We start from the raw sequence: 14,600 nt of genomic DNA, 5'->3' as shown, positions 1-14,600 counted from the left end.
CCGAGCCTTGGCCCATTCAAACCTTCGAGACCAAGGCGCCTAAAAGGTTTGTTCAACCAAAACTACATCTTCGTCGTCGCGGAAACCATCGCTCCCACCCAGGCTTTATCTTTTTATCTCTGCGCCGACTGCTTCCAGCAATATCTCAATTCTATCACCAGACAAACATCAAGGAAAACAACAAGAAAAAACACATCATCATCCAGAAATGGCGCCACCAGCGAAGAAGAGACGTACCAGGGGTAACGCTGCTGCTGCCATCGCAGCGGAGCAAGCACAAGAGGAATCAAGGGCCGAGGAATCAAGGGCCGAGGAATCAAGGGCCGAGGAATCAAGGGCCGAGGAATCAAGGGCCGAGGAATCAAAGGCCGAGGGGCCAAAGGTTGAAGAACCAAATACCGAAGAACCACAGCCCGTCGAAACAGCTCCCGAACCGACCGTAGACGCGAAAGAAGAACCAGATGCTGCAGCTAAGGCGCAAGACCGCATGGCTCGATTCAAAGCTCTACAGGCCCGTGCCAAGAAATCATCAGAAACCAACTTCAAGGAGGCAACTCTGGAATCCCAGCGCCTCTCGACAAATCCCAGCGAGCTCACAGCCCTGCATCGGAGACACGCAATTGCGTCCCACAAGCTGCTCAAGGCAGACACTGAAGAGGCTGGCGAAGACTTTGAGCGCAAGCGGGCGTGGGACTGGACTGTGGACGAGAGTGAAAAATGGGATAAGCGCATGAAGAGGAAGGGAGCGCACCGCGACAACAACGCCTTTCAAGATTACCATCAAGAAGCCAACAAATCCTACAAGAGGCAGTTGCGCAACGTCAATCCCGACCTGGAGAAATACGAGAAGCAGAAGATGGCTGCCATCGAAAAGGCTGCGGCATCTGGTGGCCTGGACATTGTCGAGACGGAGGATGGCGAGCTCATTGCTGTGGATAAAGACGGCACTTTTTACTCGACGGCCGACTCGACGTCTTTTACGCAAAACAAGCCCGATAAAGAAGCTATTGATCGGTTGGTCAAAGATCTTCAACGCGCAGAAGATGTCCGCCTCAAGAAGAGAAAGGAACGGATGGCGCAGAATGGCGAAGACGGAGATGTCACATACATCAACGAAAAGAACAAACAGTTCAACCAGAAGCTGTCACGCTTCTATAATAAATACACAGCGGAGATTAGAGACAGTTTTGAGCGTGGAACGATGATCTGATACGCTAACTGGGAAATATGGGCATCCTTATCGAGTTTTATGAGGCGCTGATTGGGGATACGGACTCCATGGTTGAAATTGCTTAAGGGGAGTTTTCCCTCGCCTGTTTCAGAATTATTCTGTACATATAGACGCACGAACTTTTACTTTTAATGATACATAAACTTTTTGTTTACAGCATTGACTTCCTCCAACCCTTTGACGCAAGCTCCTCAATCTGCTCAGGCTCCACGGGGCCCTTTGTTGTCTCATCCGCAAGCGCTTCGACTACGGCCTCGGCAACTGTATCAACCTGAAGTGGTTTGGTTCCAGCCGCGCCCATGAAGCCCTTGAGGACGTTTCCTGTCAAGGTATTGAATAAGGCACCAGCACCGGTTGCTGCAGCGAGACCCATTGTGATCTTGCGTGAGCTATCGTACATGAAGGGCGGCCGCATAAAGACACCGCGCATTTGAGGAAAGTTGGTGGTAATGGAGCTCTCGGCCTCTCTCTTGGTGGAGATGTACCTATGAGGTAGGACCGGTGCTCCAGCTGCGGCTGAGATGAAGCAGAAGGCGCTGGCGTTCTCGGCGGCAGCATGCTTGGCAAGTGAGATGGCGCTATCACGGTTCATGACTTCGTAGGACATCTGGTCCTTGGGGTTAGGCGGTTTGATGGTCTCGCCGGGCTGGCTATGTATGGGATCGACTCCTCGATCTCGTGCCGAGGCAAAAGCTTTTTGAAGCCCTGAGATGGGGGATTCTCGGCCGGATATGACGCCCTTGTAATCCGCCTCCAAGAGGATCCCCATGCTGTGAACGACATAGTCGGAGCCCTTGAGCAACGGCGCATACGTTGAAGGTTCGAGGATGTTGGCTCGCTCCCATGAGACCTTATGGGCCCAAGGAGGGGGCGTGGCGCTTGATGTGACGGAATCCCAACGGGGCTCTCCGGAGCGACTTTTTCATATATGTGAGCAATCGAGTTCATGAAGGGCGGCTTTAATGGGGGATACTTGTTTCTCATGATGAAACTAATCAAATAAATTGCACCGCGTGTGAATTGCTTACCTGACTGATGTCACATCCCAACCTCTAGCTACAGCATGTTTGCAGATTCGGGACCCCAAGAAGCCGTTGCCTCCACAGACGATGAGCTTCTTGGCCGCTGCTGCCATGGCCGGAATAGAATGAAAATGTGGATTATGATAAGATGGTGAGTTATAGAGAGAGAAGATTACGATGGGTAGCTGCGTTGACAAGTAAAATTGACAATTAATTGGTTATGTGAGTTAGAATTCGAGAGGATGCAAGCTCTAAAGTGGAATCAGGCCATGAGGAAGTCGATGAAATCATGCACCTACTAGGTAGCTAAGCAAGAGCTTATTAGTGCATACAAGGCTGAACAACTCTAACTACTGAAGCTTGGTCAATACGCGAGCTTGATTGGCTGAGAAATAGCGGATCCCGATGACATAACTGCAAGGCTGACAAGTGCCGTGCATTTCTCGACTTTGGTTCTTCCTCTTTTTTTTTCCCACCATCGACGCGACTCGACTGTGGCTGCGAGGCTCGAAATTTCACAACAGCATGGCGCCGTCGAATCAATTCGGAAAGCGTGTCAAGCTGACGCAGATCCGACGACCGTTTGTCGTTGGCAGCACGGCGCTTCCCTTTTCGGATTCGAATCCACGACCGCCTGGGGCGCCTGACAATCACACGCACTCATGGCAGGTTTTTGTACGGGGCATGGAGGATACAGACATCACGTATTGGTTGCGACGTGTACAGTTTAAGCTACATGAGTCTATTCCAAACTACGTGCGGAGTAAGCATCACGTTCGCTCTCTGGTGTGGTAGTGGTCTCCCGAGCTGTGTTTGCTAACTGTTGAGCAGTGGTCGAAGGAGAGCCCGGCAAGCCGTTCGTCGTCAACGAAACAGGATGGGGAGAGTTTGATATCACGATAAAGCTATATTACGTCAATGACTCGGGAGAGAAGCCGCAAACGCTGTATCATTATCTGCGCCTCCACCCCTACGGTAGAACCGAGGAGGAGAAGCAGTCCATGCTGGCGTCAAACGGCGAGGTCCGGGCCTGGAGCTATGAAGAGCAGCTGTTCAACGAGCCCTACGAAGCATTTTACCAGATCCTCACCTCTGGCGCCGTGCCCAAGGGATGGAAGCCGGCCGGCGGAAGTGGCAAGGGGAAAGGTAAGGGAAAGAACCGCGCGCCTCCGCCACTCCCCGCGCCGGACAGTGGAGATGTTTGGGAACGAACGGCCATGATTCCAAACACGAACCGGCCCGGCCAGCCGTTTAGTCGGGAGACGGAGGCCGCTGAGATTAAGAAGCTCTCGGACGCTCAGCAAAAGACGGACCAGATGGCCAAGCAGCTCCTGGCCGAGCTGAAGAAGAAGGAAGAGCAGTTGGCTCAACTCAAGGCCGAGAACGCAGCAGCAGCGGCGAAGACTTCATAGAAAGGAGGAACGCCATCAATGCCGCGGCGGCCTCAACGGAAAAAGAAGCGCCCCCGCCGAGATTCATAGTACTAATTCGGGCCCCGACGACCGAAATCCAAGAGGAAATCCGTGGATCATTAGCAAGAGGTTTCATCATGCATTATGCATCTCCTGGATCAGCACCCCGCCTCTGTTTCGCACCGGGTTGAAAAAAGCGTGGCTGCTACCGGTGTTTCAAGCAGGATGCCATCGCCAGAAAGCGTGCTCTCCCTCTTGGATTCGTTGGTCCATAGGCTGCCAGCGCATCGGGCCACTTTTTTTTCGCACTTTGTATTTTTGGAGTCTTTTTCAACGCAGCAAAAGCAGGATCTTGGCGGCGAGCAACGTTTGCCGCAGGCCGCAGCGGACGGCCGCATGAATGAGGGGGAGGAGAACGAGCCAAGAGCGATGATTCGGACGCGATTGTCAGCCCGAATCCCTGCCGTATCCGACTGAGCTTTGGCACCACTGCCACTTTGCTGAGATTATGGGCTGCGGTCATGGTGGCAGAAGATGGGCTATTGGGGCTTGTACCAGACATCTACGGAGTACTGGAGAGTGCATACGAATCTACTTGACCCCTCGATCAAAAATCTGCTTAGGCACGAATGGTTGGAGAAGAGGAGGGGGGGGGGGGGTAAGGGGGGGGGTATGTGGAAGAAGATGCAATGGGAATGAGGCACTACTTGTTGATGCTACCGCTTAGCTGCATTGGCCTCAGTGTCCATCTCTTGATGGTAGCCACTGGACGAAGGGAGAAGGAAGAAGAAAGCATCAAACGGTTGGACGATTGTGATGACACATGCTTTCCCCACTGCTTGGAGACCTGCCCTTGTTTGTGGTAGCTGCATAAACTTAGGGTAACGGAGACTCCATATATATGAGAGATATAAATGCTCGCCGTAGGGGCATAGCGTAGCGTTCCAAGCAGGCCATTAACAGCAAAGAGTAAAAAGTAAAGGCAGCAAAAAATGAAATAAAACAGCAAGTTACTATAAAAGCAGGTGGTATCACAACCCTCAACAAATATTTTCCCCTTGATGTTACTCTATATGTACCTATTTGTAGATGGTGGTATTCCAGCATCCAAGAGTAAGGCATCTCTCATTGGCATGTTGGATAACCGCCCAAGTGGGATGCTAGCAAGCTACAAGGCTCACAACGGCCGGGTGAACACTTGCGCACACCCTCTTTGACGCGCGAACCTGATCATGTGAACCCTAAAATATCGTTTGCCTGCCGCCCCTACATATGAAAAAAAAATACGCACAGCCGAGAATTGCGGTGAAAAAAAAAGGAAGCCTGACACAAACATCACCATCGACTTACACTGACGTGACGAGGCAGAAAGCACATCATCAAGCAGCAGAGACATACATGCACATATATGCGAGTGATACACGGGCGAGTGGTCCAGAGCTTACAGCAGCTTCGCTGTAATCATTCTCTGCAGATTGGAGTTGCGTCTGTCTTTTTGTATCCCGATCCCCGATCCGTACCCCGATCCAATATCCCAATACAAGTACACGATGATAGTAGTACACAATACGCATCGTACTAATAATACAACGCCCCCTTTTCATTCTCCTCTCTTGGTGATATGAATCCCGAGGAGGGAGAAAAAGGGAGGCAAATGAAAGACATCTCTAGTAATACAATGCCTTGTGAACGCTCAACGCTCAAACAAAAACAGAAAAGAATCCAAATCATGAGCATATGCCGCGGAGGTGGTGTAAACACCATGCACATGAAAAGAAGCCCGTCCCGTCCCCCCACATTGGCAATAAATCCCGACCCGAACATCCCAACCTTTTGACGTATCAAAACAACGCACGCCGGGGGTGGCCAATGCAAATATGGGGGTTGGCGCGGCTAAACATGTGAAAAAGAAAAAAGAAGTAAAAAGAAAAAGAAAAAAGAGGCACGCATCATCCATCGTACACGTCTGCTCACAGACGGCTCCATATAAAAAAGGGACGGCAGACCACTCAAGAAACATGGAAAGTAAACACTTCTGGACCCATTTGTCTTGTTCAAGTGCATATCCGGGTATCAAATCATGCAACCAAAAAACACCATCCCAACCCCACCCGGTATTAATCCTAGCCAATCTTTTTTGCTTCTGCTTTTTGAATCCTGCCTGCCCTCTTTGTCCCGTGTGTACGTGATTTGTGATGCGTGCCGTGCATTCCCTGAGGTCCTTCCCTCCATAAAACGCCGAGGTAAAAGAAACCCATGTTTGCGTACGTGCATGTATATATCTATACATATTCATACTTTACAGCACAATGCCATTGAACAAAGGAAAATAAACAAAGGAAAGGAAATTCAAGTCTGGTCCAGTCTGCACATCCCTAGTGGAGGGGGACAGTTGGAACAGGCTTCGTAGGGAGCGAATAGTAGGGGGTAGCAAGCTCATGTCTTCTCCATGCCTCCACTCAGCTCGGCTCCGGGCTGATGGTCAATGGCATGGGGACTGAGGCGAGGGCGATGCCTCGTATGCCGGGGGCGGGGCGTCCTCAGACTCATCCCACTTGCCCCGTTGCTGGGACCGCTTCTCGTCATAGACGCGGCGTGCGATCTCACTCGCCATTTTCATGACCCAGTCTTGGTCTAGAAGGTCAGGCGATGACTGAGCCTTGGCACCGGGAGTCTCCCGAGGGCTGCCTTTTTCGGGAGTCGCCTTACGACTGTTAGCCGTGGCGTCAGCCAGCATCTTCAAGTCCTTCAAGGCGGACGTGAGCTCCTCCAAGGTGAGTGAGTTCTCGCCCATGTCGGTCATGAGCGTCTGTGGGTTGAAATGATCGGTGATGAAAGGATCATCTGGCAGCTCATCTTCTTCAGGTATTGAGTTGTCGAATAAGGGCTCCGAGAGGGGAATGTTGACCGAAACGGGTGTGTTGGATCCAGCTTCGGATTGGTTTTCTGGAGTGACAGCTTCCGACTTGGTCTTCCTGAGATTGACCACACGGTTCTTCTTCTTGCGACCCTGCCTTGATCGAACATTGTTGCCAACGCCCAAGCCTGTGGAGGCATTAATGGTGGTGGTAAAAGAAGGCCGTGAAGATATCGAGCCGTGCAGGGTGCTTCCCGTGTCAGAAAATGTATATGTGGTGCCTGTGACGCCGGCGTGTGAGTTTGTCCTCACACGATTGGGAGACGAAACCGACGGAGTGGCGGCATCAGTGCGGTCGGCGCAGCCCGACCAAGCTCGGAATACCACGTCCCGTATACCGGGTGTAAACAGAGAAAGGGTCCGATGAGAATCGGTTAGCGCAGCGAGACGCAGGAGATTCTTCTGGGAGAAGAGCGACTGTGTCTCGCCTCCGCCATTCAAAGAGATTTCCGAGATGGCGCTTGGGTCCAGCGGGTTGCCATTGGCATCAACAGGGTCCAGAGGTGGGCTTGACAGCGGGTTCACCCCCTCCTCGTCCGTCTCCTCTTTCGGGGTTTCCACGCCCTTATTGGCCTGGTCTGGACACCACAATTGGAGAGACAAGCGATGAATAATCGCTGGCAGCTCATCCATCATCAAGTTTCGCAATTGCTGCTCAATAGTCCGCTGCAGATAGTCCCGCACGAATTGGATCGAATCAAAGGTCGAGGAGACCTTGAGAGACTCGAGCGGGTCATTGCGAAACACCAAGGTCAGTCCCTTTTGTTTCGAGAAGACCAGGATAATGAAGGCCGATAGCTTGATATCGGACAGGGTAATTGAGAGGGGGATCGTCAGGCCCGAGGCTGCGGCCAGCGGCTGTGGAGAGGTGAATTCTGGTTTTGAGAAGAGATAGGTATTGAGTGGATTGGCCTGGATATCGTGTTAGCCACCCAATTGCTCAGGATATGCAAAGCTGCCTCAACCCCGCCACAAAGGCGAAAAAGAAATAAATGTGAAATCTGATTTGAAAAAGCCAATTCATGCAAGGAGACCATTCTCATGTATGAGTCGCATTGCGAACCGGGAATAAAGCCGGACCCAGTTCCAGAGTGAAAGCTCGAAGCAGCTGGTTTTTTGTGTGCAGTGCGCCGAGAGCTAAGCGATCGACGGTAATGCCGGCAATGACGAATTGCATCCCGACCGCGCGATATCTCAAAGCTCGCTGCCTAGCGAGCCAGACGCTTATCCAGCTCATTGTCGCAGTCTTCATCAATTGACTGCCGCCCATGCCAGCAGTAACCGAAAAAGCGCAGCGCGATTGAGAGGCGTTGTTATGGTGGCGCGATTCATAAGTGCTTCGGGCATTATCGGGTTTCCGGCGCGGCGCGAGGGAGCTCCATGACGAAAAAAGGAAAAAAAAAATTACGGGTATGGAGCCGAAGAGGTCTCCCAAAGCTGCCAAACGTACCTGAACCCGCGTCTTGAGCGTCAAATAGGCGTCTCCAGAGTAGGTCATTTTGAAAATGCCTCGAAATCTATCCTCTGCAAGGTCTCCAATTTCCAGGATTTCCAGGTCGGGTGGGACGGTGCCCAAGTTGAATTCGCTGACGAGGATGTCATCGACGATAATGGGCGGTTTAGGCGATTTGTTCAGGGCCTTTGTGAGCAGGTCTCGGGCACGCGAGTAGAACTCGGCGTCGGCCGTTAAAGGCGACCAGTTGAAGTTGAAGGCCATGTTGAAATGGCAGTCGTTATCTCGAGACCATGTGCAGGGCGCTGGCCGTCATAGGCCGTGAGAGGCAGCTTTTTTTCCTTCTGTGGGTGGGGATCGATCGTGGAAGACGCTTGGGGCTTGTAAGCAGGGGCTTGTCTGCAGCAGTAGCGATGCGGTTCGATAAAAGAAGCGAGAGCAGTGACGAATGAAAGCTCTGGAAGAATAGGCTGCAAAAAAAAGAATCAAGATGGAAGAGTCTGAGCCAAAGGTAACGCGGAGGTGGGAGGAGCAAGGTCGTGGAGATGACGCTATTAAGAGTTGGAAGAGCTGAGGCCCAAGATTCGGAGAAGCTGCGTAGCGAAGCACAGCACATAAGTGGGCGCCAGAAATTTTTCTCCAGCTAGGCCTGGGAGCTCGGTATGTATGGCGCGGACGCACGGATGGTGCGGTAGGCGCATCAGGCCGCTGAAACAACCCGCTAGACCGTCGACCGGTGGGGCGCCTTCAGGCGGGCTCGTCCGCGGGCTCTGCCTGTAAAGTCCACCGCTGGCGTCGATGCCGTGCGGGCGGCACTGTGCAGAATATGTCGCGGGCGGGCTTCGCATCTGCCCACTCTGGGAGCACAAAACGCAATCAGCAACGACTGCATGCTTACTGGTACGGGGACAGTGTCGATATGCAGGCCAAAGTGTATGCAGTGCCAGGACGAACCAGCGGCAGTGTTAGCCGAGTTGGATGGCGCATGTCTCCTGATCGCGACACTTGCTTTATTGCTTCAACTCATATAATCAGCTGACGGCCAAGCCTATCGATCGGCTGGCCGGAATGTACGAGTGTTGCCAACAGCTCCCCCTTCTCGTATACACGCCCAGTGCGCAAACGGATAGCCAAGATCTGCAATCTGCAACAACTCAATGCCAAATCACGGCGCATAATGAGGGGGCGATGATCGGATACCGAGTGGCAAGAATTGAGTACCTCCTTGCAGCTACCAAGACAGCAACCTACGTGGACGATGCGAGGAGACGCGTAGAATGTCTTTTCCGCACCAGCCCTTTGGTCCAAAAACCCAATCAATGCCAATGTTTCCATCAGAAGACGCGTTTTTGAGTTTCGCAAGCTGCATAAGGAGACGAAACGAGCTAATATTAGCATTGCTGCTTAATGTCGGCTAAGTTGTCCAAACTCGGCATTAGAGGAGGACCAGCCGGGAGATACAGGTAGAGGTCGGAGCAGGACGCATGGCACTTTTCGGGACGAGAATCATGCGCAATCCCCAATGTTCGCACTGTCCAAACCGTCCCCTTACCGTACGATATTCCGCAAATGGCTGGATGCATCGGGAGGCGGAGAATACTGACGGGATTGGCCCAGTTTGGAAATCCATCATCTCAACAAGAATCAGACTACTATTCGGTGCTTGGGTATCCGTAGGTATAAGTATCGATAGGTGTAGATTAGTAGACAGAACCTGGTAATAATATCTCTAGATCTGGGGAAACGCGGCGACAGCGGCAGCAGGTATATATACACCAGTGTACTCCATACTCGTACGTTGCCAGACTGTCGCAAGAGCTGCGATAATTACTTACGCAAGACTAGCCAAGGTGGGCAATCCCATTAATGCTTCGTTACCCTCGTCTACTCCGCACAGGAACGCTTTAGAATTGCCAGGGTATTGGACGACTACTCCCAAAGGAAGAGAAGACGAAGAAGGCCAATAGAACGCTGAAGCCACTAGCGATGCAGAGCATGATTTGGGCAGGTCAAGTTGGATGGAGGCCCGACCACGGAGGCCAGGAACTGGGTGCAAGAAGTTGCATGGGCTGGTAGCACAGCAGAACAGATTGCTGACTGACGTCTCGATGGGGAGTGTGTCCTGCATCTCGACGTTTTTCTGATGCCGCATGCGGGGGTCCAAGGCACCTTTGAGCGCATGTGGCTGGCCCCCTAATGACATCACAGGGACCGTAAATCCGGGGCAAGGGGTGCCGTTTAATATCTCGTGTGTATGCGGCAGTATCCGTACGGGGTAGATTGCTACGTTCCTAGGTGTGTAGATACCTTAGCACAGGCACAGGTTGGGTACTGCACAAGTACAGGTAGGTAAGTATGTTGCCTTTTGCGTTGGCGATCCCAGATGCCGTCATCATGCTCTCAAGGTATGCTGGCTACATACGAGTATGTAGTCTTGGCCCGAAGCGCATGGTGCTAATCTGAAGATAGAGGGGAGCCGAGAGGCAGGCAAAGGGTCTCCCGAGGCTACGAGTACGTGGGTGCCCTGTGATGCATCGCCTCCGAGTCAGACATGCATACATGTACACGGTCAGGCGCACACTCATCTCTGGTACAACTGCACCACTAACGACTAGCACCTTGTGCGCACAAAAGCCAACCAGACAACGCTGAAGGAGCGCGGCCGTATGTACATGTAGCATCAGCCCACCATGTTCAGCATCGTGACATGTGGTGGTGGCATTCGCGATCCGGGCACCATTCACAGGTCGAGGCAGCAGAAGGAGGAAGCGGTTCGCGAGCAGGGAGGGGAGGCCGCACGGGCGTCCCCAGCATCCAACCGCCGCTGCCAGAAGCCGAATCAGCCTCTCTTCCACATGTAAGCGGTGCTTCAGCCCTGCCCAGCTGTGTAGGTTGTAAGCCGCCGAGCTGCTTGGGACATGGCGGCTGTGATTGGAAGACCGACTCTTGCATGTTTCTTTAGCAACAACCACCACCGTGCCCTCGGTTCTGCCGTTGCCCGGAAATAGTCCAGCGTCTGCAGCGGAGCCGGAGTCAAGGGGGGAAATGCACGTCACTGGATGCGACTTCAGCTCGCACTCTGCCAAGTCGGCACGATAGAGGCCAGACCCAATATTACGTCCGGCCAGTGAGCGGTTCTTTGCCCTGGGCTCGTTGTTGCGAGGGGTTTGAGTGACTGGCTGAGCCTTTTGGACGCCACCACGAAAGGGGGGGAAAGACATGGAAGTACTTGGTATGCGGTTTGCCATCATCACAAGTTTCCGCTTGGATCGTGTCTTGCATCAGTGAGTGCCTGGCATTAATACACTGCACGATACACACATACACTCGCAGGGATTGTCTGGTACATGATCCTACTCCGTACTATTGCCTCCAGCTGCTCGTACTAGCGTCTGCCTTAGCACCTATTCCAATCCGATCCCAGTTGTCAGATTCGCAGCTCAGATCACAGGCTGGCCGCGCCACGCCACACGACACTATGCCGACGACCTGAGCACATCACTGCCCTCCCTTGCCTCGCCTCGCTCCCACGCCGACGTCGTCCGTCTTGTCTGGTATATCTCACTTCCATCTTCCTACACACGCGTGTGCCAGTGCCTGTAACTCTTACTAAAGGTGCGGCGTAATAAGTCAATGAATGGCAGTCATAATAAGCTGGCCATAGCGGGCGGCCTCGATCCGTCAAGTCTTTAAACTCTAAATCTACTATCGACGACCCGCGTCTTCTTCTTCCCCCTTTCTCACCTCGACTCGACCCGACCAACATCTCCTGCGAAAATCTCTGTCGACTTTCCTCCTTCGCCAACCAAATACGACATCTAATTTCCACGCAAGGATAACGCCGCCGCTCCAGCTCTCCACTCTTTGGCCGTTTAATTCAACATCGGAACCCGGGCCAAGAGAAAAGGAAAAAAAGCCCAGCCAAGGGGGAAGCGCACCCAACAGACGTTATTCGCAAGTTGCCTTATACTACGGCCGGGTACATCGAAACATCCGACCTAGGGCGATATCGCTTTTTTCCTTGTCTCACCTTTGAACTCTCCCTTCGAACTGCTATTCCTAATCGACTCACTCGCATGCCTCTCGACCGCTGGCCCGGCCTCCGTGCTCCCTGAGACGTACCGCCACAGCGCTATCACACCCCCCGACTCAGTGCCTTGCAGCCCTTGCAGCAGGGCCTGCAGGACGGGCCCGCGACCGTCCCCAATCATGAAGCCGCAGACCTTCTTGCAGCTGCCACCCCAGCTTGTCGAAGACTCGGCCTCCAATAACGGCTCCTCCGTTGCCGGCGACTACTGCTTCGACGACGACTTCCTTTCTGATGCCGGCAGAGAATCGCCCTCCAATGCCGACTCGCTGGCCGAGGACTCGGACGATGAGGCTGTCGCAGTCAGCTCGGCGGACATGGCCCGGCTGCGGGCCATGAGCTATGACCGCTCGCGCGACCGTAGATGCGACTGCGACGACGACAATCAACACAACACCAACGGCGGCTACGAGTACGACCAAGGCCGGACTCGACCACGAACCAGACAACGCCCCCAACTCCGAGTCCAGGACGTTGATCCCGCCCTGGATATGGGTGGCAACAACGGCGTCGACGGCGGCGGCGCGTACCAACCTCTGGTCAGCATCCTGCCGCGAGGCACAAAGCCTGTCAGGCTGGTTGGCGAAGGCGCCGCCAACGCCGTCTTCGAGATCGAATTGCCCAAATTGCCCCCAGGCAGTCGCGTCGGTGCGCAGTTTCAAGGTACGTTAGGCCGAGGCCGGGAACCGCACAGCCAATTACCCTGATGGCGATAGATCCCCACAGCCCTGCATTGTCAAGGCATCGAGACACTCATTCGTCCACGCTAAGAATGCGGTTACACAAGCCCAATGCACAGCGACTGTTTGCTAACTCGTGCCCCCTTCTCTCATAGGCAAGCTCCTGAGGGTGGCCAAAGCACCATCTCTTGGCCGCGCTCCAACCTCGTCCGACTATTATCTCCGCCAACAGGAATTCTTCATCCGTGAGATTCAGCCGCACCTAGGCGAACATGCTGTGTCCCAGGAGCTGGTGGTACTGCATAAATCCGGCATTGTGGATGACCTCAATGCCATGCTTCGGGACATGAACCACCAACGCAAGCCCAAGTTTCAAGGCTCCTTCATTGGCCACGCATCTTGGGGCTTTCTTGTGGAGGACATGCGGCCCAAGGGTGAGTACCTTAGTCACATGCTTACGTCCAAGTTGCTATATATAATGCGGCTCCTTCAACCTTCTGCGACTACGTACTAACAAGGCAATCAAAGGCGACGATGGGTCCATCCTTGTCGAATTTAAACCCAAATGGCTGCTACAATCACCCAGCGCCCCCAAAGGTGCCATCAGATGCAGGCAGTGTGCGTTGGAACTTCGCAACTATCTGAAAACGCCCGGCTCGAAACCTCCGCGCCCTGAAAGGCGGCCCTGCCCGATTGCGCTTGCAAATCCCGACTGTCCTCGGCAAGTCGCGTCACCCTTTCGAATAGCTCCGCAATTCGCTGCCCAGCAGGATGACAAGCGCATCCAGGCTATTCTCGACAAAATCATCCACCACAAGGCAATCCAAAAGCTGAGGGACTGCCAGAAGAGCCTCGATCATGTGGGGCCTCTGCTACGTCCTACAAACTTGGATTTCGTCGTTGCCATGACGTTGCGCGACTGTACATGCTTTGCACTTGTTCCATCCAACGACGACGAGGAAATTAAACTTCGTTTTGGCGACTTTGACTTTAAAGACCCTGAAAAGAAGTTTAACCACTGGCGCGGAACGGAGCAAGACCTCATTGAGGGTGGCTTCTATACCGCTGACTGGATTGCTTGCGACGACTCATACTATCATCCGCCGTCACTGTGCTCGCTGGAGTGGTCGGGGAAGCCTCGGACGGGAGATGCAGTCATTCTTCTCATGGAAGATAATACTACGAAACATAATAAGCACTCGAGCTACCAAAATAGTGGCTTTCCTCCTTCAGCGAAGACGGGGAAAACGGTATACAGGCATGCGGCGGATCTGGCGGCGTTACACAAGGGCCTGGCGCCCTTTAAACGAGAGATGGGAGGCGCACAATCGGATTCTATTTATGACAACCCTCTGAGGTGCGATCCTAGACGAGGATAAAGAATCTGGCGCTATGGAATTATAGTCGGTTTTTGGTCCTTTTTTGGTAGGCGAACAGCTTTTACCTTTGTTCCTTTTTTTTCTCTCTTCTTTTTCTCCTTCTTCTTCTCTTTTGTCTTGTGTCTAAAATCGGCATGGGGACTTTTTAAAAGGAGGCGTCAAAAGGCTACCAAGGTAGGAGGAAATGCGTACTGGCGGACGCAGCGAAATGGGTTATGGGAAGCGATGGGATAAAGCTGCATGGAATACAGAACGGCGGCACTTTTCGGTCTTAACTGGGTTTTTACAAAATACCATTATTCTCCGTATATATTTCTTTCAGTTGTATTTTGCGATAGATTAGATGGCTTCGTATTCTTTTCAAATGAATTGCCTAAAAGGTCTATATATAGCTATACAGCAACCCGGCGATCGCGGAG

The 14,600-nt window shown here is 52.8% G+C and overlaps 5 protein-coding genes across 5 annotated transcripts; 3 read left to right on the top strand and 2 right to left on the bottom strand.

Moving 5' to 3' along the window:
• Positions 1-208: 208 nt before the first annotated feature.
• Positions 209-1,210, top strand: Triagg1_6603 (uncharacterized protein; the record flags this gene model as incomplete). The annotated part of the gene is made up of 1 exon (XM_062901246.1): positions 209-1,210. The coding sequence occupies one exon, from the start codon at positions 209-211 to the stop codon at positions 1,208-1,210; it is 1,002 nt and encodes a 333-aa protein (XP_062754540.1).
• Positions 1,211-1,382: 172 nt separating this feature from the next.
• Triagg1_6602 (uncharacterized protein) lies at positions 1,383-2,366 on the bottom strand (the record flags this gene model as incomplete). The annotated part of the gene is made up of 2 exons (XM_062901245.1): positions 1,383-2,148; positions 2,260-2,366. The coding sequence occupies 2 exons, from the start codon at positions 2,364-2,366 to the stop codon at positions 1,383-1,385; spliced, it is 873 nt and encodes a 290-aa protein (XP_062754539.1).
• A 412-nt stretch (positions 2,367-2,778) lies between these two features.
• Positions 2,779-3,665, top strand: Triagg1_6601 (uncharacterized protein; the record flags this gene model as incomplete). The annotated part of the gene is made up of 2 exons (XM_062901244.1): positions 2,779-3,016; positions 3,085-3,665. The coding sequence occupies 2 exons, from the start codon at positions 2,779-2,781 to the stop codon at positions 3,663-3,665; spliced, it is 819 nt and encodes a 272-aa protein (XP_062754538.1).
• A 2,482-nt stretch (positions 3,666-6,147) lies between these two features.
• Positions 6,148-8,299, bottom strand: Triagg1_6600 (uncharacterized protein; the record flags this gene model as incomplete). Its single annotated transcript, XM_062901243.1, has 3 exons — positions 6,148-7,494; positions 7,646-7,786; positions 8,033-8,299. 3 exons carry the CDS (start codon positions 8,297-8,299, stop codon positions 6,148-6,150), a joined length of 1,755 nt encoding a protein of 584 aa, XP_062754537.1.
• A 2,426-nt stretch (positions 8,300-10,725) lies between these two features.
• Positions 10,726-14,181, top strand: Triagg1_6599 (uncharacterized protein; the record flags this gene model as incomplete). Its single annotated transcript, XM_062901242.1, has 5 exons — positions 10,726-10,892; positions 11,437-11,620; positions 12,038-12,785; positions 12,958-13,236; positions 13,331-14,181. The coding sequence occupies 5 exons, from the start codon at positions 10,726-10,728 to the stop codon at positions 14,179-14,181; spliced, it is 2,229 nt and encodes a 742-aa protein (XP_062754536.1).
• Positions 14,182-14,600: the final 419 nt, after the last annotated feature.

Source organism: Trichoderma aggressivum (genome assembly GCF_033847375.1).
Source record: "Trichoderma aggressivum f. europaeum strain CBS 100526 chromosome Unknown scaffold_026, whole genome shotgun sequence".
NCBI classification, from domain to species: domain Eukaryota; kingdom Fungi; phylum Ascomycota; class Sordariomycetes; order Hypocreales; family Hypocreaceae; genus Trichoderma; species Trichoderma aggressivum.
This window is presented reverse-complemented; position numbering and strand designations above follow the sequence as displayed.